Source organism: Medicago truncatula, chromosome 3 (genome assembly GCF_003473485.1).
Source record: "Medicago truncatula cultivar Jemalong A17 chromosome 3, MtrunA17r5.0-ANR, whole genome shotgun sequence".
Lineage (NCBI taxonomy): Eukaryota > Viridiplantae > Streptophyta > Magnoliopsida > Fabales > Fabaceae > Medicago > Medicago truncatula.
This window is the reverse complement of record NC_053044.1, coordinates 46,807,678-46,830,732: the sequence shown is the minus strand read 5'-3', so window position 1 is coordinate 46,830,732 and position 23,055 is coordinate 46,807,678. Positions and strand designations below refer to the sequence as shown.

Sequence of the window (23,055 nt, the reverse complement as noted above, 5' to 3'; positions counted from 1 at the left end):
CAAAATAATTTGACACTTTTTTTTTATTTGGTGTCTCACATTCTATTACTCCTGAATAATTTAATAATCATAAAATAAGTATCTAAATAATAGCTAATATTGTCTTAAACTATTTTAAATAATGTTTAAATAAAAATAAAAAATTTCTTTTATATAATCATATACTTATTTTTTTAACGTATTATAAAAGAGACTCATAAGCAAGATACAAGGGACTAAATATATCTATATATAAACAGAATGAGATATTTTTTGCTGGCTTTTTCTCCTTCTCATTATACTTTTAAACAAATTTTATTATAAAAATATTATTGTGCTGGTGTCATTCAAAAAGATTAAAATTTTGTATCATATTTATTATATTTTTCTAAAGATATTATATTTATTATATTGTTAGTATCATTAAAATAGCTATGTTATACGTTTTGAAAACAATATAACATAGCTATTGATAAAATTGATTTTGGTTTCCTATATTAAAAATTGATTTTTTTTTCACTATTAAACTTTTATGGTTTTTGAACACTCGTCTTATTCTTAGATCATTTTCTATGAAGGAGTATATTTATTAATGATATATTTTTTTTGGTTACATGGCTAAAGAAAGAAAAAACAAAAAAAAAACAAAAACAAATAAGAATAAACGAGGCTAGCGCCTCATAAAAACAACTCCTAGTTCATCCGTCCTAAGCAGAGGTAGCAGGTCCTTTGGAGGTGAAGAGTGGATTGACAACTCGTCATCATTCGAAACTCCTAGCTTGGTTACAAAGTCCGCACGCTGATTGCCTTCTCTGAGCGAATGCTGAAGGGAGAAATTTCTAGTACTCATGATGTCTTTGATGTTTTAGATAAACGACATAGACATGAAAATGATATGGTAGCGCTTTATAGGTCACACTTAATATTTATATTAACAAAAATATGCATAATAACCATCACCATGTCATAAATAATCCACATTGTCAAAATGGAAAAGAAAAAAATTTATGAAAAAATTAAGTAAGGGGCAAAAAAACCAATTTTTTAAATAGAAGGAACAAAATTTCAATTTTTTTGAATATATGAGACTAAAAGTAGATTTAAGCGAAAATAGTGGAATTTGATACTCTCTGTAATATCATCGTAGAAATTAGATTTGAAAAATATATATCATTGTAGAAATTTCAACCCAAAAAACATACTCCCTCCGTTCATTATAACAAGCAAAAATTCACTTTTTAGTTAGATCATATATATCATTTATTTAATGAATCTAAAAAGACAGTTTTCATTTATAATAATGACTGATGAAAGCAGTAGATATTTCAAATTAAATTAAAGTTATGGAAACATCGAATAAATGGGGTTTCTTGTAGCCACAACAAATCCGAAAATATCAAAATCAACCTATCGGGTATCGGCTACGGATAACAATCCTTGTAGAGTAGTATGAGTTTTGTGTGGTCAGAACTAGCACTACAAGGCCCACTCTTTTTACGACACGAGTATGTTTAGTTTTGGGTGGCTTGCATCACCCTCTTCGGTCCACGTGTCACTTTACAATCTAGCAAGAGACTTTTTTTTTTGCGACTTTTTTTATATCAACGATAGATCCGTGGATAATTTTGTTTCCACGTTGCTATTTGAAATTTAATTTATGTAATTCAAGATGGTGATTCCAAGTTTCCAACTTAGATCAAAATCAAATCAGTTGAATATGACTGATACAAATCAAAATCACCACAACTGAAACTACAAGTTCGTATGCTAAAGACTAATCTCAAGGGAACTCATTCCATGATATCAATGCTAAACAGAGATATTTATTATAAACTCCAATTTGATAAACATGGGTCTAGATAATTGTCATTAATAAGCAAATGGAGGTAGTTGACAATTTTTAAGGACAATTTTTTCTTAACATGTGCACAGTTCAATTCAATGCACTATGAAACAGCAAGATAGAGGAACTACTACTTACATTCAAAGAACAAAAATGTAACATCAAGATAGAGATGGTTAGTGTTTGTGGCTTCTATTTTCTCGAGTTGTTTGCTTGAGTCTATGAAGCATGGATACTTCAAAATAGTTACCGTATCGTATCCGGATACGTTTTGGTATGCCGATACTCCGTCATACATATCGACAAAGTATTCAATTTATTTTCAAAAAATAAAATAATTCTGATACGTTGTCGATACGCGGCGATACATCGTCGATACGCCTCGGATGCCACTGGTACAACTAGGGGTGGCAAAATGGATGGATTGGATGGATATGAATTTGGATCATAATGGATGGATCAAAAAAATCCATTAGTCCATTAAAATCCACCATTTTTTTTTTGAAAAAAAAACCATCCAATCCATCCATTAGATTTTATGTCCATCCAATTCATCCATTATTAAATTTTAATGGATGATATCCATTTAATAAAATGTATTATTTATTTTTTAAGTTTGTTTTACATAATTATTTTGTTAATAAATTGGTGCAAAAAGTAATAACATTCAAATTTCCTTTTTTAATTAAGCCCAATGCTAACTTTTTGTCTAAGCCCAAACATATTTTTTTATAAAGTCCAAAACATTTTAATTTCTGAAATAAAATAAATAAATAAAAGGTGGTGGTGCACGGGCGTTGACCACCGGCCACCACCGTTGACCGGTGACTTTCACGGCGGCGACATGATCGGAAAATCAGATTTTTCCGGTGATCCCCTAGGTACAACTAGTTCATTTAGATTTCCAATAAAAACTTTCTCCTCCTTAGTTACCCCTCTCTCTTTTAGTTATCTCTTCTCTCTCATTTAATAGATATAGTGCATTTTTCTATGATTCCATTACTCATTGCCGTTTTTCTTTTCTTCAATTGATAATTTTTTTTTTTTTTGAATCATCAAATATTATTAAGCAAGGTTTGCACAAGACATACTAAACTCGCAAGGAGGAAAAAGAGTACAATATTGCCTAAATAATAAGGCACCTAAACACCAAATTGCCTCACTAAAAAAACCTCCTAACAATCCTAATACTCTTACAGTTAACCTGCGATTGGAGTTTCCATTTTTTTAAGGATCCAATTTCCATTTTATATCTTCTTATATATTAAAGTTAACAAGTAAGCCCTAATTTTAACCTAAACTCTATTGCATAATTTTACTGTTTTAACCCTAATGTTCACACATAATCTCCTATTTTCATGAACAATCTTCTTATATATTAAAGTTAACATGTAAGCCCTAATTTAAACCTAAACCCTATTGCATAATTTTACTGTTTTAACCCTAATGTTCACACCTAATCTCCTATTTTCATGAACAATCCTAATGCTCTCTCCTAATCTTCTTATATATTAAAGTTAACAAGTAAGCCCTAATTTTAACCTAAACCCTATTGCATAATTTTACTGTTTTAACCCTAATGTTCACACCTAATCTCCTATTTTCATGAACAATCCTAATGCTCTCTCCTAATCTTCTTATATATTAAAGTTAACAAGTAAGCCCTAATTTTAACCTAAATCCTATTGCATAATTTTACTGTTTTAACCCTAATGTTCACACCTAATCTCCTATTTTCATGAACAATCTTCTTATATATTAAAGTTAACATGTAAGCCCTAATTTTAACCTAAACCCTATTGCATAATTTTACTGTTTTAACCCTAATGTTCACACCTAATCTCCTATTTTCATGAACAATCCTAATGCTCTCTCCTAATCTTCTTATATATTAAAGTTAACAAGTAAGCCCTAATTTTAACCTAAACCCTATTGCATAATTTTACTGTTTTAACCCTAATGTTCACACCTAATCTCCTATTTTCATGAACAATCCTATTGCTCTCACCTAATCTTCTTATCTTCTTATATATTAAAGGTAACCCGTAAGCCCTAATTTTAACCTAAATCCTATTGCATAATTTTACCGTTTTAACCCTAATGCTCACACCTAATCTTATATTTTCATGAACAACCCTAATGCTCACACCTAATCTCATATTTTCATGAGCCCTAATTTTAACCTAAACCCTGTTGCATAATTTTACCGTTTTAACCCTAATGCTCACACCTAATCTTATATTTTCATGAACAACCCTAATGCTCACACCTAATCTCATATTTTCATGAGCCCTAATTTTAACCTAAACGCTGTTGCATAATTTTACCGTTTTAACCCTAATGCTCACACCTAATCTTCTATTTTCATGAACAACGCTAATGCTCACACCTAATCTCCTATTTTCATGAACAAAGCAAATCGGCATCGATTTATTTCCCCTATTTCTTCAAAACAAATCGCCCTATTTCTTCAACAAAACAAATCGCCCTATTGGAATAAAAGGGTTTTGAAAGATTATAGCAACATTTTTTTTGTTAATATTACACTTTTCATCCAAATTAGAACTGAACTCTCTTTGTTAAATATTTACCACAAAATGCACCTGAATTTTGCAATCTATATAAACAGGTGGAAGAAACATTTCAACAAATAGTTAAAGGGTATCATTTACGGTAAAAGCCAAATATTTGATAAAAGGAAAATTATTTAAATAAAACATTTTACATGTTGAGGTTAAGAATGAACTATTTTTAGGTACATAATATAACATTAACATATAATTTTTACAAAAGAATGAAGTAACATTTTTTCAAAAAAAAGAAGAAAAATATGAAGTAACATACCAATAATATAATATTGACATATAATTTTAACAAAAGAATGAAGTAACACACGATTGATAAAAATTAATATTTTTTTGGTGAATAAGCGTGGTGTCTGAGGTTCGAATTCCAACATCTGCATATATTTGGGACCACATATTTCATTCTCTTTGATATGCATTGAGATTTGTTTTTGTCTACTATATCTACAATGTATATGACCCGTGCGGCAGCACGGGTGGAAAGTCTAGTTTATTATAAATGTTTAAGATATGTGTTATTTTTTCTTCTTCTAGGTTTTACGGAAAATATTTTTTCTAAAAACGCACATTCAATTTTTGTCAAAAGAATTGTTTAAAGTGGTCTTTTTATTTTAATTTTCTTAAGCTACAATAATATATATATATATATATATATATATATAATTTTTTTATATGCGTATCAAAACCGTATCGCCGTGTCGGATACGCGTCGTATCCGATACTCGTATCGTGTCCGTGCTTCATTGGCTTGAGTGTATGAAGTTGTAACATGATTGCAAATGTGCAATGGTGAAAGCTTAAGAGCATAAAAATGTTATCCCTTATGTCTTGAAAGTTGAATCTATTAATCATCTCCTACATAGTTTAAACTGGTTGTTGAACAATTGAAGTGAAACACTAAACAAGCTTCCCCAAATGACTCATTAAGACAATTCAAAAACTTCCTTCTCATTCTCAATTCAACATTTTTTTTAACTCATTAGAAGTGATTTCTCAGTCCTCACAAGTATACTGAGTATTAAAGGAGCAATTGGTGCTCAAGTTCAATGTTTCCATACATTCAGTGTAGCATGTATCATTAGTAATCTGGATATAATCACTTCTTTCATGAAACCACCATGGAACAAAAGTCGCCATAAGTGCATCCAAGCTGCACAGAAGCCATCAACCTTACTAGATTCACCTATATGCTTGCCATTTATTTTGATTTCGAGTTTAAGTTAGGCCTATTAATGATGATTCCCTTAGTTTATGTTCTGTAGTCTTTAAAATATAGCTCCTAATTTACACCAATTCCTTTGAAAACTCAACTACTTGTTTAGTCTATGTCCATGTCCATGCTTTTGCGTCAAAGAGGTCATGCATCAAATTAAATTTAGCACATGAGAAACACAAATGTACAACTTTCACTCTCCTACCATGCGGTCATGCATTGAATCATAATTTAGCGCACAACTAACTAAAAAATGGATAACATAGATTTAGTTGAAGTCATGAACAAGTTAAAATAACAGCTCTACAAGTTTAAGGATAACTTTCCTTAACTTGTGGACTAAGACAATGTTCATGACCATCAAGGTTCACAGTAGAAGTATATAGAAGTACTACTTAAATAGGTGTTGAATAATAACTTCACATGTAGGAGAGGCCCTTGGACATAAGGACAATTCTCTTTCTAGTTTGAGTTCGTCACTGCAATAGATTTCCATGGTTGCAAAACTCTTGCATTCTTCACAATATATATTGCCAATAAAAGCTCACCGTCTTGCCCTAAAAGTTCACAAGTTTTAAGTTGTGATGGAAAGCATTGTGGAACAAATATTGGGTCCACCCAATCTTTGACATTTTCTACTATCCAATTACCTTTGTCCATCTTATGTGAGAATGATGAGAATAGATCTCAACCATTAAATAAAAAATGCACAGTTGAGATTAAAACATCACATTAAAAGTCACGTGCACCCAATTCTCACCCTTATTCATCTCCCTCACACAAAATCAAAAATTTTCTTCTATCAAGAAAAAATACATGAACCTTAAACTTTTTTTTTCAGGGATCCTAATTGTCCAAAATCCCCTCACAAACATACTCTTAACTTTTTTTCCAGGGATCCTAATTGTCTTTCTGACATAGTTTTTGATAGAATATTATGACATCGTTTGATTCATATTGACCCCACTTAATAGGATAAGATTTAGTTATTGTGAAGCACAAGAATGCAAACTTAGGAAATCAAACGACAAGTTAACTTACTCAACTTTATTTATAATCAAGAAACTGAATCCTAAATAATTCAATGTCAAACAAACCTATTATCAAGTTGTGTTAGAACAACAACTAGTAGAAGAATAATAGGAAACTAAAGTAAAGACAATGAACACATGATATTTGTTAACGTAGTTTGGCCAATGATATCTACCTCTGCAACTATACAGCAGTTTTAGTTTCGTTTGTATTAATGTGATGAGAATTAAGGTTTCAGTATTACATGCAATATATATAGTACTACAACTACTATTTAGTGTTGCAAAATTACCGCCCTTTGCCTTCTTTAATGTCTTTTATATATGAGTCATATTTCAACAAGTTGTTTGCTATATCATTATAACCAATCTTTTGACCATTGTCACAACTCATAACACATCCTTTGTTTCTAAAACATCAACATTATCATCAGAAAAATTGTCCTGATTTTCTACCAACATCAAGCATTTCTAATATAATAATGGCAACAAGCAAAGTAATAATTTAGCGGCTATAAAAATAGAGCAATGGAGAAGGGAGATTTCATTTCATCATCAACTTACTAACTTGACAGAAAAACTTATCAACAACTGACGAAAATTTTAGCTGTTTGAAGCAAAGAGCCAGGAAAAAGGCCTGAAATGAATAATTGGTGAACTATTTAATTTAACTTAATTCTAAAAAAGTTACAGCATATTGTTAGCTTTCAAAATCATGTATATTTATGTCATATTGTTAACTACTTCTTCAGTTGCCAACAAGTGAGCAATAATACATAAAGCAAAGATCAAATGTGGTAATTTCCACTCTATGTTTAACTAACACAATCATGGCTCAAATACTTCGAGGTAAATCACAGCTTGAATATCAATACACAACAAATAACACTATTAAAAAAATACAACATCACCTTCGAAAGGACATGACATGTTAGAGTACTGCAAGTTTTCCTCCAATGACAATAGTAGCAGCTTTATAGAATTGCATGTTAAACAGTAACAGTTAGAATAAGATATTTGGCCAAGTTCAAGTGAGCTTGACATTTACAGCTTTTATTTTTCACGAAATTGTTTGAAGAGGAAACATGACAGTGCAAACATGCAATATAAAAAATCTCAAGTGTTAGCAAAAGAAATGTTATCCTCTTGAAATTTGAAACTATAAACCATCACAGAGCAGAAGTCACCGTAACCTCTTTAATTGTGCTTCAGCAGGTAATTCTCTCGTGTTCTGAAATTTTATCTTGTTACTTTCAGTAGTTATTAGGCAGTACACAATCATTCCCCTTGAGAAATAAACTACTAATTTACCTCCTAATACTAATTTACACCGATTACTTTGAGAAATCAACTACTAATATAATCTCTGTCCATGCTTTTGCGTCAAAGAGGTCATCCATTAAATCATAAATTAGCACATGAGAAACACTAATGTACAATATTCACTCTTCTGCACTGAGCATACATAGAATATGAATTTAGCATACAACAACGTAACTATTGAAAAATGGACAAACAAGGATTTTATTGAAGTCATAAACAATTTATAAAACAGGTCTACAAATTTAAGTATAATATTTCCATAACCTATGCAACAAGATAGAGTTTGTGATCATCAAGGTTCACAATTCAAACCAACAAATCTAGTAGTTGAATTGTCGAAGTTAATCAGAGAGGGACTCCTTCTAATGTCACTTGAACACATGAAAAATAAGTTCACATGTAGGAGAGGCCTTTGAGCATATAAGGATACTTCTCTTTCTTTTTTGAGGCTATCACAGCAACAAATTTTCATAGTTTGCAAAACTCTTGCATTATTAAGAATGTATGTTGCTAACTGAACCTCACCATGTTGGCCTCTGAAGTACCAAAGTGTGCAAGTTTTAAGGTGTAATGAAATGCACCGCGGAACAGATGCAGGGTCTACCCAATTTTCCTGGTCAATGTCTCTTATCCCATCACCGACAGCGGTGCCCTATTAATATAGATAAAATCAAATCAAATCAAAAAGGCATGTTAAGAAAAAATAAATCTGACGTGATCCTAAACTTAACAAACCTGACTAAGCTCAACATTTTGAAGGTTAGGGCAAGGATTGAGCACTTGTACTAACAAACGCCAATTATAGTTGATAGAGTGAAGTTTCCCAATATAAGAAATCCAATTGATACACCAAATTTGTACTGCATAAACATCACAACTAAATTACACATGAATATTTAGAGGTTTTTTCTATATTACACTATCTTGATTAGGGGATATTTACCTCCTTCAAGATATTAATCAATCAAAATGTAATATACAAATGTAACATTAAATGTCAAATAAATGAGTCAATTTTTTCTATAAAAAAATCAATTTTAATAAGGTAACTTTTAATTTTTATTTAATTATATTTATGTATACAATCTTAATTAATTTACACTATAGGCTTGTAACAATTAAAATTTCACACCAAATTCAACCCATCATGGTTGTGTTTGGTAACACAAATAAGCTAGCTTATAAGCTTGTTTCGATATAATAAGTTGTGTTTGGTAAAAAGTTTTTTTCACTAGCTTATAGCTTTTTTTGAGAAGCTATTTCAAGTAGCTTTTGAGCTTATAGCCGGTAGTTTTTTATATTTTCTTCCAATTTTAACCCTATTAATTTAATTTAATTATTTTTTTAATAAAACAACATGTTCATGGCTTAAAAAATAACGGCCAAGTTCATAGCTTATTTTTTAATAAAACAACTGCCACGTTTTCTCCTTTGAAAAAAAATATCATGCTTTATTTTATTTTTAATGAACGCTTTATATATATTTCTTAAAAAAAATGCTTTATATTTAACTATAACTAGCCCACGCTACGTTGTAAAATCTTATATATTATTGCTTACATTTTTCTTCCACCTTCCTCTTATTTTTGGGATTCATAAAAGTAGAGATCAATGAGCTTTTTCCCTCTTTTGTACAAAAAAAAAAAAAAGATCAAAATTGTCGGTGAAATTTTATTGAAGACTAAAACCAAAAGTTTGAATATTTATAGGGATCCAAAACATAGTTAACCATAAATTAAAATATTAAAAAATAAATACATTAGAAAAAATGTCTCTGTGTGTGTGTATATATATATATATATATATATATATATATATATATATATATATATATATATATATAAACATGTCCTTTTATGTCATTTTATACTTTTCAGCTATAAGCTATCAACTATAAGCTAGTTTTTCAGCTTTCAGCTAGCTTATAGCTTATTTTTACCAAACACACCCCATATACGTTCATAAATTTTGTTCCATTTCCAAAACCTAGAACACACATAACGTGCAATTTCTACTTCATTCTTTTTCCCATCTTGATTGTTCAATTATCTCGTTCCAGAATTGTCGTCGTTTTCAATTATCATGAGAATCGTTGTCGTCCTTTCGATTCCAGACATTGTAAGAATCGGTGTTGTTTCCATAATCCCATAAGGTATTGTGACTTGATTTGATTTTTCAATTTCGTTTCTTTCTCACTACTATCGTGACTTGATTGCAACCGTTTCACACTTATAATGCGACAATGATGACTTTCAACTTTGGCATGAATTCCAATGATGCTTCCATTTTTATTTGGGTTTTGAGTTTGATTGAGTTGTTTGAGATTATATAAAATTGTATTTTATCATACATATTTTGCGTCTGATTAAGATAAATGGATCTTCAATGTGTTGATTATTAATTTTATTTTTGGTACAATATTGATTATTAAATTTAATTTTGGAATTTATTTTATTCAAATCATTATATTGTTACAAGCCCTATAGTGTAAATTAATTAAGATTGTATACCTAAATATAATTAAATAATAATTAAAAGTTACCTTATGAAAATTGATTTTTTATAGAAAAATTGACTCATTTATTTGACATTTAATGTTACATTTGTATATTACATTTTGATTGGTTGATATCTTGAAAAGGTAACAAGAGAGGGTAATCTAGGCCTCACCATATTTAGAGTATGTGTTTTTGGCGTTTAACCCTCGAGTTCCTGGGAAATTGACCCTAGTAATCCGGAGTTCGGCTTAAGGTAAGTAAAATATGAACAAAAATTGATTCGATATAAATCGAACTTGGATTCTCTCAAACGTTACTTCCTGGTGGGAGCTCATGAACCACTTGAATCCACTTAAAGTATGTTTTGATAAATAATAACTAATTATCTAGTTATTCCTTAATTCAGAAAAATTAAATAAAATAAACCCTCTCATCATTTCCCACTCCATAATATAAGAAACTGATAATTGGAATGAAAGAAACACGTGCAATGGCTACTCGCATTATTGTAGAAAAATACATCATGAAATTAATGAAATGAAAAAAATACATATTATGAATAATGGAATAGTAATTAAAAGAAGGTTAATTAAACTCACAAGGTTGATTAAGGATGATGTTGCAAACACCCAACTTCAAGTCGAAAGAAATTTCGTCTCTCTTTTATTTACAAGCTTTATTTTTTTTTGGTATATACGAAATGTCGAAACCATTATAAACCCACACACAAGTGAAGGTATTGGGGTTCAAACCTCGATCATAGCATCCGGCTTAACAATTTCGGAATTTTGCCAGTTGATTTAGAAGCTTTATTTATTCTTCAGATCTAAACGAGTCTTTTTCCATTTTTCCAGTCTCAGTGTGAAATGAAGTTGGTCTAATTTAGAGAAAACCGGGTTTTAAGAAATGGGTAGACCAGTGAAGCCTGACGAACGCAAACTGGGTGCGACGGGTTTTTCCTGCCTTTGTGCTAAAAAAAATCCGTCTCAAAATAATTGTTTTTTTTTCTTAAATGTAATTTAGTTTTGATCCCCTATTTTAACTTAATTTATGAAAATGTGTGCATTTAATAAATTGAAAATTAAAATATTTATTTTTTTAAATCAATATATTTGAGTAAATATTTTTTCATTTGGAATCTTTTCGTTAGCAAAACCTTTGAAATTTTAGTCCCACATATTAAAGGAGCAAAGATTTAGCAAAACAACCTCCCTTATTGTTTCATCCATTAATACGGTAGTCCAACGAGATATTGACTTTCTGGTGGGATTTAGCATGGGAAAGGGAAATTCTTACAGCCATGAATTTATTAGTTTTTAATTCGGATGACTAAGATCTTTTACCTGAAAATGACTTTAACTTATTGATGGGTATTGTGAAACAAAAAAGTGAACCCACCGAATGATTAAATAACAATTTTACATTTGTTTGATTTACTGGTTTTTGTTCGTAACAAATCATGTGCCTTTGCATATTGTGTTGGGCTTTGTGTTCTGAACCACAAATTTCGGATGAAATCATCTTCAACATAATCTGCAGGAATTTAGCTCACATTTTCTATTTTCTTTATAGCAAAGATACAAATTGTTGTCATTTAATTGAGAGATCAAGTTCGAAAATTTAAAAAATTTGAAAATCAATAATTGAAATAGTTAAAGGATCTATGAAATCAATCTAAGAGAGATGAAGTCCAAAAAGTCACATAGATGCACGACATGTTTAAATACCTAAAAGAATTTGAAAAGCAAATCTTATGAGTTGGTGAAATAGTTATGGACCAGATAATTAATCTAAGATAGAGATCAAGTCCAACAAATCTCAAACACTATATTCTTTGACTAAAAACGATGATTTTGTTCCAGATCTGGCGGATTCTGCGTTCTTCTCAAGGAGGTAAGCTTTCAAAATGTTTATGAGCTGAAGCAGGACACTCGTCAATGAAGCTTTGGATGAACACTAGTGAATGAAGATTTCGATTTTCATCTAAGGGAAACAAGAAAGAAGATTATGAATATTATGTACATTAGTGAGTGAAGCTTTCGATTTCCAGCTTTGGACTTAGCATGTTGAACGAAACTGGAAAGAAGAAAGAAGATTAAGAAGCTTTGGATGAACAATCGTCAATGAAGCTTTTGATATTTTTTCACTTTGCAACTAAGGTAAAGAGACAACTTTATGTCCAGGATTTTTTCTTAATTAAGTTTTATGTCTGAAATCGATGGGTGTATAACAAAGATTAATTGTTAGTTGTAGTAATTTGTGTTGTCATGATAAAAGCAAGGAGGTCAAGTAGCAAATAGACAGAAAAAATTAAAATATGAAACCTTGAGTTTTTTTTTTTTTTTTGGGCTAACATGGGTGAGATTGTTCCAATTGAAAATGATGAAAATCCTAACCAACATTTTCAATTAGAGGTGCCAAGGAAAAAGAAGAAACATCAAAAGCAATTGGGTGAAAGTATCAATTGGGCTTAGGGTAAATACTTCCAAGGGTTTTCAGCTGAAGAGTTGATCTTTCTTTTTTCTTTTTATGTTTTTTTAGGGTTTTTGTCAATGTCCCCCCTCTCTTTGTACTTTGTCTTTCTTTCTTTAATATATGATTTGTCTTTTGCTTAAAAAGATATATCGGAAGAGGTAAACATATACAAAATAATACATCTCCTTAGAAGAGGTAAACATATACCAAGTAATATATATCATAAGTTTACGGTGATCCCTAATGGGATCCTGTTATAAACTGGTTGTTAAGGTTGTAGCTGACTGAATTTTCTATTTGTTGCAAGGAATGGTTCATAAAATCTTGTAAGTGAATACCGTCAAAGAAATTAAAGAAAAAAATAAATCATAAATAAGGGAGCTTCTACAATATGTTTGCAAATTGAATGGTTTTTGAACATTTGTTTCTTAAACCAATTATTTGACGATAATTTTTATGAATTAAATAACTATTTGTTTTTTTTTTTTTTGTATTTTAGCAAAGACAATTTGATATAAAAAAAACATTATTTCATTGTTTACCAACATTATACTAATTTTTAACTAATAAACAATATTCAATATTCACTATTCTTCTTTTTTAAAAAAATTATTCCATATTCACTATTATGATTCATGAATAATAAAAAAATTGCTAAAACTTTTAATAAATAATATTTAGTTTATTATAATTTTTCAATAATAGATTTTCTTTGAAAGAAAAGGCATTTAAATATTTACCTAATTTGAAATCTAAATGTACTGATACATCTGATTGTTAAATATACAGTAAGTAAGATTCTCCATAAATGAGCTTTCCTTACACGGGACCTCTATTGTTTTGCAAGGACAGTGAGCCTCCGATTTAGGAATTTATATTTTTTTAGGAAAGGAAGAATTTGGAGTAAATAGTCAATTTCATCTTGAAATTGTAAGTTTCGTCAATTACTCTCTTCTAAAATTAACAAAACTTTAATTACCCTCTTAAAATTGCATAACATTAATCAATTTACCCATCCGTTAGATTTTTCTGTTAATGGTTTACGGTTATGATCAAATATCGCCTGAAATTTTGCACTTATGTGCAAAATGCCCCCTAAACTTAAAAATTTAGATTTTTTTTCTTACAAAAAATCATGTAGTATATTGTACCTATTGTCATAAAAATTCTATTCACAAGAAAATGAATGAATTTATGCCAAAAAAATCATGGTTTTGTCATGTGCAACCTTTTCATTCATATTTCATATTTATCAACAAGCCTTGTTTCTTCTTCCTTCAGCAGATATTAACCTATGAATTTTCTTTATGGACACACAATTATCAAAGACTTGTGTACTTTATGACTGCATATTCTAACATAATTACCAACTTTTGTAAAAAAAAGTCTTCTATATATGTATATATTTAAAACACATGAGAGTAACATACCTTCCATAAAGATTTATCAGCAATGCTATATGGTACAAAAAAATGCACATACGGAAATAGACGAATGCCCAACTTGTCCAATTTTTATGAAATAAAAAACTGATATAATATGCTTTGACGGAAATCATAGGTAATGGCTAATAAAAAGCTTGGCAATTATAACATGAGAAGTATTGAAAACAACCAATTTACGGAATACATGGCTGAATGACAAACAATAACTACTTTCGTTAATTTTTGTGCTCACCGTCCCGTACTATTTATCATTATCCAAGATTTATATGACCAATAGCTGCATAAACATACATTCCATACATATTTATATGATCAATAATTGTTAATTTGTTTGTCTTTAATATCTTTTTGAGTCAAGGATAAAAAAATATAAATTTTTAAAATTTAGGGGGCATTTTGCACATAAGTGCAAAATTTCAGGGGAATATTTGATCATAACCGTAAACAGTTAACAGAAAAATTTGACGGAGGGGGTAAATTGATTAACGTTATGCAATTTCAGGGGGTAATTGAAGTTTTGTTAATTTCAGGAGAATAATTGACGAAACCTACAATTTAAGGGGGGAAAATGACTATTTACTCGAAGAATTTGCCTTTTTAATAGAAATATTTGTCACGGCTTTATCATTATTAATTTAGTAATTTTGAACAAATATGCCAATCAACTCAATTTATAAAATTTATGATCGTCATTCAGCGTATTCATTCATCCTAAAAAAGTGGCAATAATTTATCAAATTTGAGCAATTATTCTTGCATCTCAAAGATAAGAACGAAAGAAACGATGAGGCAAAGAAAAGAAGGTAGTACTGGTAATAGTTAGCTGGCACTGTGAGGGGCAAATAAGGGAATGTCTCGTGCAGGGAAGACAGCTAGAAAACGAAAGGCAAAAGTCAGGCGGGTACCACAACAACACGGAAATAAAAGCGATAATAATACCTGTAAAATAATATTAACAAAAAATAAATATTCCTCTAAAAAAATACTTTATTTATTTACCCCTAAAAAAATAGATATTAATGTTACTTTTACATTTTTTTCTCCATTTCTCTCATAATAAATGTCACTTTTATTTACTAAAAAAAGTGTCATTTTTACATTTTTTCTTTGTCTCAAAATAATCATCCTTTTACAATATTTAATATATTATCTATTAATATTTTTATTTAAATACTCTTACTTATTAAATTTCACTTCGCATAACAACTCTGTTAATTATAATTAATAAAAATATTTTAATAAATAATATTGATTTTACCATTAAAGTTTATTTAACTAATTATTTTCTTTAAGAATTGCACACGACTCACATACGACACTTTTTTTTTACGGCGATCAGGGTTCGAACCCCGGACCTTGTATATAATATGTATTATCTTTATCAACCGAGTTAAGTTCACGGAGACACTCAGATACAACACTTAATCTAAGACGGAGGGAGTACATATTTTTTAAAATTATAAAACAAAGAGATTAATTCATATATGTATTAACTGTTAAACTTTTTTACATATATATCCAATTAAATCACACCGTAATACCATTTTATAGTTTTTTTTTTTTTTTTGACAAAAGGTTACTTTCAAAGTTCATAATAGTATTATTTATGTCCTCTAAAAAAAAAAAATTATTTATGGATAATATATTTTACATTGCATCTGTACATTATTAAATCTCAAAATAAATAATTACAACTGCCAGGTACCAGTACCAACTACCAAGCAGGCAAACATGAGTAAGTAATAGCAGCCTTTGCGCGTGAAAAAGAACTTAATATTTTGGAAAAAATCTATTGAATTTGTATAAAGGAATAATTTACCCTTTTACAAAACTCAAAAAGGTTACCTTAGCAAAAATAAAAATTCATTTATTGATTCATACACGCTGAAACAGTCGTGCCTATATAATTGTATAAACCAGAACACCTCTTCTTAAGAAAATCACATACATACCTCTCAACTCTGAAAAACCTGAAATCACTTATGGAGCAAAATAAAGAGGTAAAGTTCCTCGTTCTCGCTCACTCTTACCTATATGCTTTCGTTTTTTGGTTGTTACAAAATTTCCTGATTTTACTTTTTGCTTGTAATTCATGTTTCTGTGTTAGGTTACAATTCACCTCCGTCTGAATCGCAAGCTTCGATTCCTTTAAACTTATGTAATTCAACAGAGAAAACAGAGTCTTGTATTTTATTTCATTCTCAACCTAATTTATCAATCTAATCTCGCTCTCTTCAATTTAATTTGTCGAATTCTTTTGTATTCAAACTTTTGAAACGTGATTATTCTGCAATTAATCAGTTGCCTAATTTTATTTGTTATTTTTTTCCATTACTTTTCACAGTAGGTATATTTTTAACTTGAATTTGAGTCTTTTGTTAAAATAAAATATATATATATATATATATATATATATAAAATCGCCTCTGCTTGTAATGGTTCTTCTGGTTTAATGCTAACAAGTGTCTGATTGCACCGGTTAAGGAAACAAATACTCCATCCGTTTCTAAATATAAGCAAAACTAACTTGTTAGGTTCATTCAATTAATGATGTATTTGGTCCATAATACATCGTTAATTGAATAAACATAAGAAGTTATTTTTGCTTATATTTTGAAACGGATGAACTATATTAAAAGTATAGTGTAATCAAACTCATAAAAGTGTAAAACATGTTATTTACTGATTAGATTCATCGGAATTTATTATGAAGAATGCAATTATTGCAATTAACAATTTACTTTCATATTGTAATGTGAAATACTGCACCTATTATGATGATCGGTATTCTAACTTATTAATCTTTTCAATGCAGAAAATCGCCCCTTGGCTATCGGTGCCACAGTTTGGCGAATGGGATCAGAAGGGCCCATTGCCGGACTATTCCATGGATTTTTCGAAAATTAGGGAAATGCGAAAACAGAACAAGACCAATGCTTCAAGAGCAAGTCTTGGCAATGAGGAGGAGTTTGCGGCTCCTACTCAGAAGAACGTAAAGGCCGATCACAGCGAGCCCCAGCATCCTCACTACCACAAAACCAATTCTGCAGTGGTAAGATTCTGCTCAACTTTGTTATTCTTAATTTATCTGTATAGCTCAATAATGGGTTGTCAACATCGTTATTTACTATAGTAGTTGAACAGTGGCCCGAGTTCACAGGGGAAAATTCCTCATGGATGATAGGAAATCACTAACAGTATAACAATTTTTTCTTTAGATTCTTTGATTGTCCAGGTGTACATGGTAATCTAAAATTGTTTTGTCTAATGGCACGAGTCCTTGAAAATGCGAAAATCCTTAACAATTGTGAATGTCAAAATGTTTCCCCTTGGGGATAGACATTAGTTCTTGAGAATGACTAATATGGCTGATATTTGTGGTTCTTGCAATGTGATTTGTGCATTTTTTTTTTTCATTTGATTTTTGCATTCATAAAATCAATGCACATAGATATCCACTACTAGTTTTTTAACAAGTATAGACCGCTCCACTAACATATAAATATACTTGTATAATGATGTTGAACATGGTTTGGTGGAAACTACTTTTGAAAAAAAAAAAGATGGAAACATAGAGAGATAAATACAACCCATTAGGACACCTCATGGAAAGATGGTTCTGGTAGCAGTAGGATTAAAAAAACAGTGCCACCAAACTAAGGTTAGGGCTTGTTGGTTAATGACTAGTTCAGTAGTTGTCATATGCTTTTGTCAAAAAAATAAAACTACCTGTCATGTGCTTCATTGGCCAAAGCTGGTAGTTGAACTATGTTTTTTCTATCAAAAGAGAATTCCTGAATAAAATCCAATGAAAGAAAAAGCATATACTCCGGGATTATGTTTATATTATCCATCATATAGAATTGTTGTAGGACCCTTCACTTGCTCATTTTTTAGCAAAGGCGGTGGTTAGGTTGAAGGATGTTAGTATTATATCATATATACCAAGGCAACAACATACAATTTTAGTTGCTGCACATGCATTGGATAATTGGGGCAATCACTTCAATTCATTCGTAAGAGAGAGCCATAAAACATGGCAATTGGTGGGATTATAATATTTTAAAATCTTCACTGGAATTAAGAGCTGTTGCATATACAAGTACTGTATAACTTCTATTTAATGTTTCTTTTTGAAATTTTCACTCTCTTGGTCTAAAAAATATTGGATATTTGTGGTGCCTGAAATATTGTTTTCTTAACTGAATTTCTCTCTTTTTACAGAGAAGGAGGAGCTTCATGAGCTACTTCAACTGTTGCATTAAAGCCTGATGTTCAAGGAATACAACATTTTTTTTGGATTGCTGATTAGTAGAATTATGCTTTTGCCTTGGATATATTAATTTCCCCTAGTTATTGTTTTAGAAAAATTATGTACAATCTTTCTTTTGTCTTCTAAAGATATTTAGTTGATTAGTATAATTATGCTTTTGTGCCCGATTATATTAATTTCTGTTGTTTTTTCAGAAAATAATGTTCCTTGAAACCCAATTCTTCAGTTATAAATTAGGATTACCTGTTTTCTTATTGACATGATCTATGTTCTTTTTTATAAATTCTATGTTATTCCTTGTTGAAATGTGAGTTTCTATTTAGAGTTAAAGATGGTAAAACAGTTATCAAAAAACAAAATGGTGAAACATGGAAATGTAAATGTTGCCTACGACTAAGAAAACTTAACCAACTCCAAACCATGGCGAAGAGGGAATTCATGAAAGAACTGCTTACAGGTTACAATGGAATCCTTTTCACTTTGTTCCTCGATTAGTTATTCAATTTGGAGTGAGAAATCTTGTTTTATGATGATTATTCTTTTCGGATCAACTTTAGGGATCAACGTAATTAAAGTCTCATGGAGAGATTTAATTCGATACGGGTCCCAAAAGTTATCCAATATGCTTTCACCGACTTTGGTAGAAAATTGCTTGAAAGCTATCCTTTCTGGGGCCTTAAAAGCTCCCATATGTTTAACCACCACATGAATCTCATGATTTGACACATCCAACTTTAGAATATCCATTTCTTTCCCCTGTCAATTGTGTAAAACCAGCCTTGAAGACAAATGGCTCAACTATCCAGCCTTGTTACGATTTTTTCCAACTTATTTTGGTCACTAATCTACACACCGTCTTCATTCTGCAACATATCATAAGTATTTCATCTTCATTCTACAGACCACCATTTTTGTGCCGTAGAAATATTGTGTTGCGGTCCCCATAAGAGAGTCATTTAGCCCTTGATTTCTGATACCAAAGGATACTTAAAGTGTACTTATGCAATTTATATACATAGTGATGATAGAGTGTACTTATGCAATTTATATACATAGTGATGATAGAGTGTACTTATCATAATCACGATACTATCCAAAGACCAAAGACAATCTGACAATGTTATACTTCATTGAATTACCAAAATATCTTATTCAATCATCACATGAAATCAACCTCAAGTTCCTATTTAATCAAGGTTTATTTTAAGGGAGTTTCTACGGTTCAGTCATAAAATTGATTTTTTTTGAAAAAGTTAATTTTAATCTTAATGATTGATTCATTTAGTAATGCTTGCAACATCTTAAACTTACAAGTACTATTTTATCGTTGACATCTTTAACATGCAAATAGAGTTGTTGATATCATGTGATAGTCTTAAGTGTCACACTTTATGGGATGTTACACTTAAAACAAGGTAGGATAAAATTAGATTAAGTGTATTCTTGTTAATCTGATGAATTGATGATACTAAAAGACTGAACTTTTGATGCCACTAAACAAACAGTGGGGTGTTGCTCACCAAAAAAATCATTCTCATGACTTCACCATAGAATTTTCTTTATTTTTAACGCTCTATTCCATCTCAATTACTAACGATTTACAAGATGAAAAGGTGCTACATGATGCAGTACCATTACAGTTAGGGTTGAGACTCAAGAACTAGGCAACATAGTGCAAACCAGAAAACATTAAGACCAGCCCTTAATGAACCATTACGTATTCAATTGCATTCGATCCTCACATATCCCAGTTCAACAAAAGAAGCATCTTCTAATACATCACCATCAATTAAACTATTAAGCATATCCTAGTCTAGTACTTATAATGCTCACAAGCCCCTTATTGCGGAGATGACAATGGGTATGCTTATGTATGTTCTCATCCCGTTTGATAAATATGGTACTTATGTCCCTCCGTATCTACGCAGATACCCGCAGTACGAGTAATCCACGAGGTATTGAGGTATCCATGGATTTTTGGAAAAATATTTTTTAATTACCTTAAAACTTCAATTTTTAAACATCCATGCAAATTTCATAATTCATACATAATCCATTCAAATTCCACAATTCATACAAATTTTATAATCCTTACATGGTCCATACAAATTCTTGAAGTCCATATAAATTTTCAACCGAACAAGAAAAAAAAAATAAAAAAACATGCATTTCAAACTTTAACAACTTCACTTTGACGTTCTAATTTGTGAAATAAAAGCATAAAATCAATGTAAGAAAAAATGTATAAAATGTAATTTATCTAATTCATTAACGGATTCAGATACAAGTGGGCACTAATATCATCAAATTTGCGTACGTATCCACAGTGGCAGAGCCAGGATTATTATTATAAAGTTTGGGCAAAAAAAATTGCAACATAATTATAGGGTTTACATAAGAAATTGCAAGCAAATAATCAAAAAATCTAAAGAAATTGCCCAATTTGTAGGGGTTTATATAAGAAATTCAGAGGAATTTACATAAGAAATTGCAAAAAATTTGGGTCGGAGCCCGGACAACTGCCCAAGCTCGCCGGGTCTTAGAACCGCCCCTGTGTATCCATAAAGAAACGGATAGTCAAATACTCGTTTATTATAACTGTGAGTATCCGTTAAGCTATACGTCCTGTGCCCGCGGTGGATTTTATCCAGAAATACCGGCATACATTTTTTTTTTTGTTGCCATTCCAACCCCTTAGAAATCCCAAATTTCTGGAGGGAGTAGTTAGAGGTGGGAGTAGGTCGGGACATGCTGAGCTTTACTTAAATAAGTCATACCTAGTTTAAAAAACTAAAGCCTAAGTCTGACATATTAGCATGTCCAATGCTTTATTTTAAAAGTATTGTATGTCCTATTAGTCTGTTTAAAAACATAGTTTGTGTTGTTGTGTACAAGTGTGAGTTATATGTCCCACATCAGATAAAATAGTAAAGGTTGAACACCTTATAAGTAAGAGAACCCATAAACTCATTGCCTTAAGGTTTTGGGTAAGAGTGTGGTGTCTCTCTTGCTTGTGCGGTTGTTCTAGCCTCTATGTGGACGGTCCTCCGAAGCTCCCCTCATGTCCTAACAGTGGTATCAGAGCGCCGCTCTGCGCAGAAAGCAGCAACGGTGGTGCAAGTAGTGTGGTGTTAAGGTGTTCAACCTTTACTATTTTATCCGATGTGGGACATACAACTCACACTTGCACACAACAACAGTTTGTGCTAAAGATTTTAAATAAAAGATTTGACATATTTATAAAAAAGGTTAACAAGCATATATTTTTTAGGCTTAATACATCCCCCGATACCTTAACTTATTTTATTTTCTCAGTTTGATCCCTTAACTATTAAGTGTGTCAATTTGGTCTCATAACTCTTCTGTCGTTTATCATTTTGGTCATTTTCGTCTGTTTTTAACCCTAAATGTCTAAGGTGGACCAACATTATAGGTGGTCCACCATAGACCTTACTAAATTTTTTAATTTTAACCATTTAATATTTTAGTTAAAAAGAGGATTGTTGAATTGTGCATGTCCATTATATCTTATAGTGTACCATTTATTAATTTAATTTTTCCTACATTCTTCATCCTCATCAACATAATTTTAATACCAATACAGCAACCCACAAACCTAGAATTTTTTCATCTTTCTCCTCATTTCTTCTTTTTCTTTTTCTTAATTTTTTCCCTCTTCCCTTCATTCTCATTCTTTCCCTCTTTTCTTATTTCCTTTTCCTTCTTCCTTCCTTTTCCTCTTCTTTCCTTTTCCTTTTCTTCGTTACCGGTTTCCTTTCTTTTTCTTTCCTTTTCTTCTTCTTTTTCCTTTTCTTTTCTTTTCTGAGTTTTTAATTCATTTAATTTATTCTTGTTCTTGTTTTTGAATCATTGAAGTTTTGGGTTCTAGATCTAAGCTTCTAGATCATTGAATTTATGGGTTTTGAATCCAATTCCTTCAAATCCATTTGTTGTTATTAGGAATTGATAAAACATCTCAACATCTCAGGCGTGTAGCACAACAGCTCTGTTTCTGTCTATTTTTTTCTTCACGTTTTTTTTTGCTTATGCATCTTCTTTTCTTCACGTTTTTTCCTTTTCTTTTTTGATTTTTTCTCTTAATTGTTGTGAGGTACTGAGATGTGCTTGTTGTATTGAATTCTCCTATTCATTTTATTTATTTGTAGAAGGAATGATTTGATGTTGATATGAGTTTTATATGTTGGTAATGTTGATTTTTTTTCCTGAATTTTTTGCTGCTTATTGTATGAATATTGATGAATTTGGTATGAATATGAAGTGGTAGAAGGAAGAAGATGAAGAAAAGAAAAAAAAAATTAGCTGTTGGTGATCCACTCTTAAATATAATAGACCTGCAATCGAATGGTTGGAATCATATCAAAAATATTAA

At 30.6% G+C, this 23,055-nt stretch overlaps 2 protein-coding genes across 2 annotated transcripts; one reads left to right on the top strand and one right to left on the bottom strand.

Annotated features, from left to right (window-relative positions):
• Nucleotides 1–8,050: 8,050 nt before the first annotated feature.
• LOC120579619 (putative F-box/FBD/LRR-repeat protein At3g49030) lies at nucleotides 8,051–14,384 on the bottom strand. The gene is made up of 3 exons (XM_039832099.1): nucleotides 14,378–14,384; nucleotides 8,710–8,834; nucleotides 8,051–8,626 (listed from the first exon to the last, which is right to left on the bottom strand). Exons 1-3 carry the CDS (start codon nucleotides 14,382–14,384, stop codon nucleotides 8,267–8,269), a joined length of 492 nt encoding a protein of 163 aa, XP_039688033.1. The 3' UTR covers nucleotides 8,051–8,266.
• Nucleotides 14,385–16,182: 1,798 nt separating this feature from the next.
• On the top strand, nucleotides 16,183–18,923 carry LOC11443495 (uncharacterized). The gene is made up of 3 exons (XM_003602443.3): nucleotides 16,183–16,392; nucleotides 17,208–17,444; nucleotides 18,617–18,923. The coding sequence occupies exons 1-3, from the start codon at nucleotides 16,375–16,377 to the stop codon at nucleotides 18,662–18,664; spliced, it is 303 nt and encodes a 100-aa protein (XP_003602491.1). The 5' UTR covers nucleotides 16,183–16,374; the 3' UTR covers nucleotides 18,665–18,923.
• Nucleotides 18,924–23,055: the final 4,132 nt, after the last annotated feature.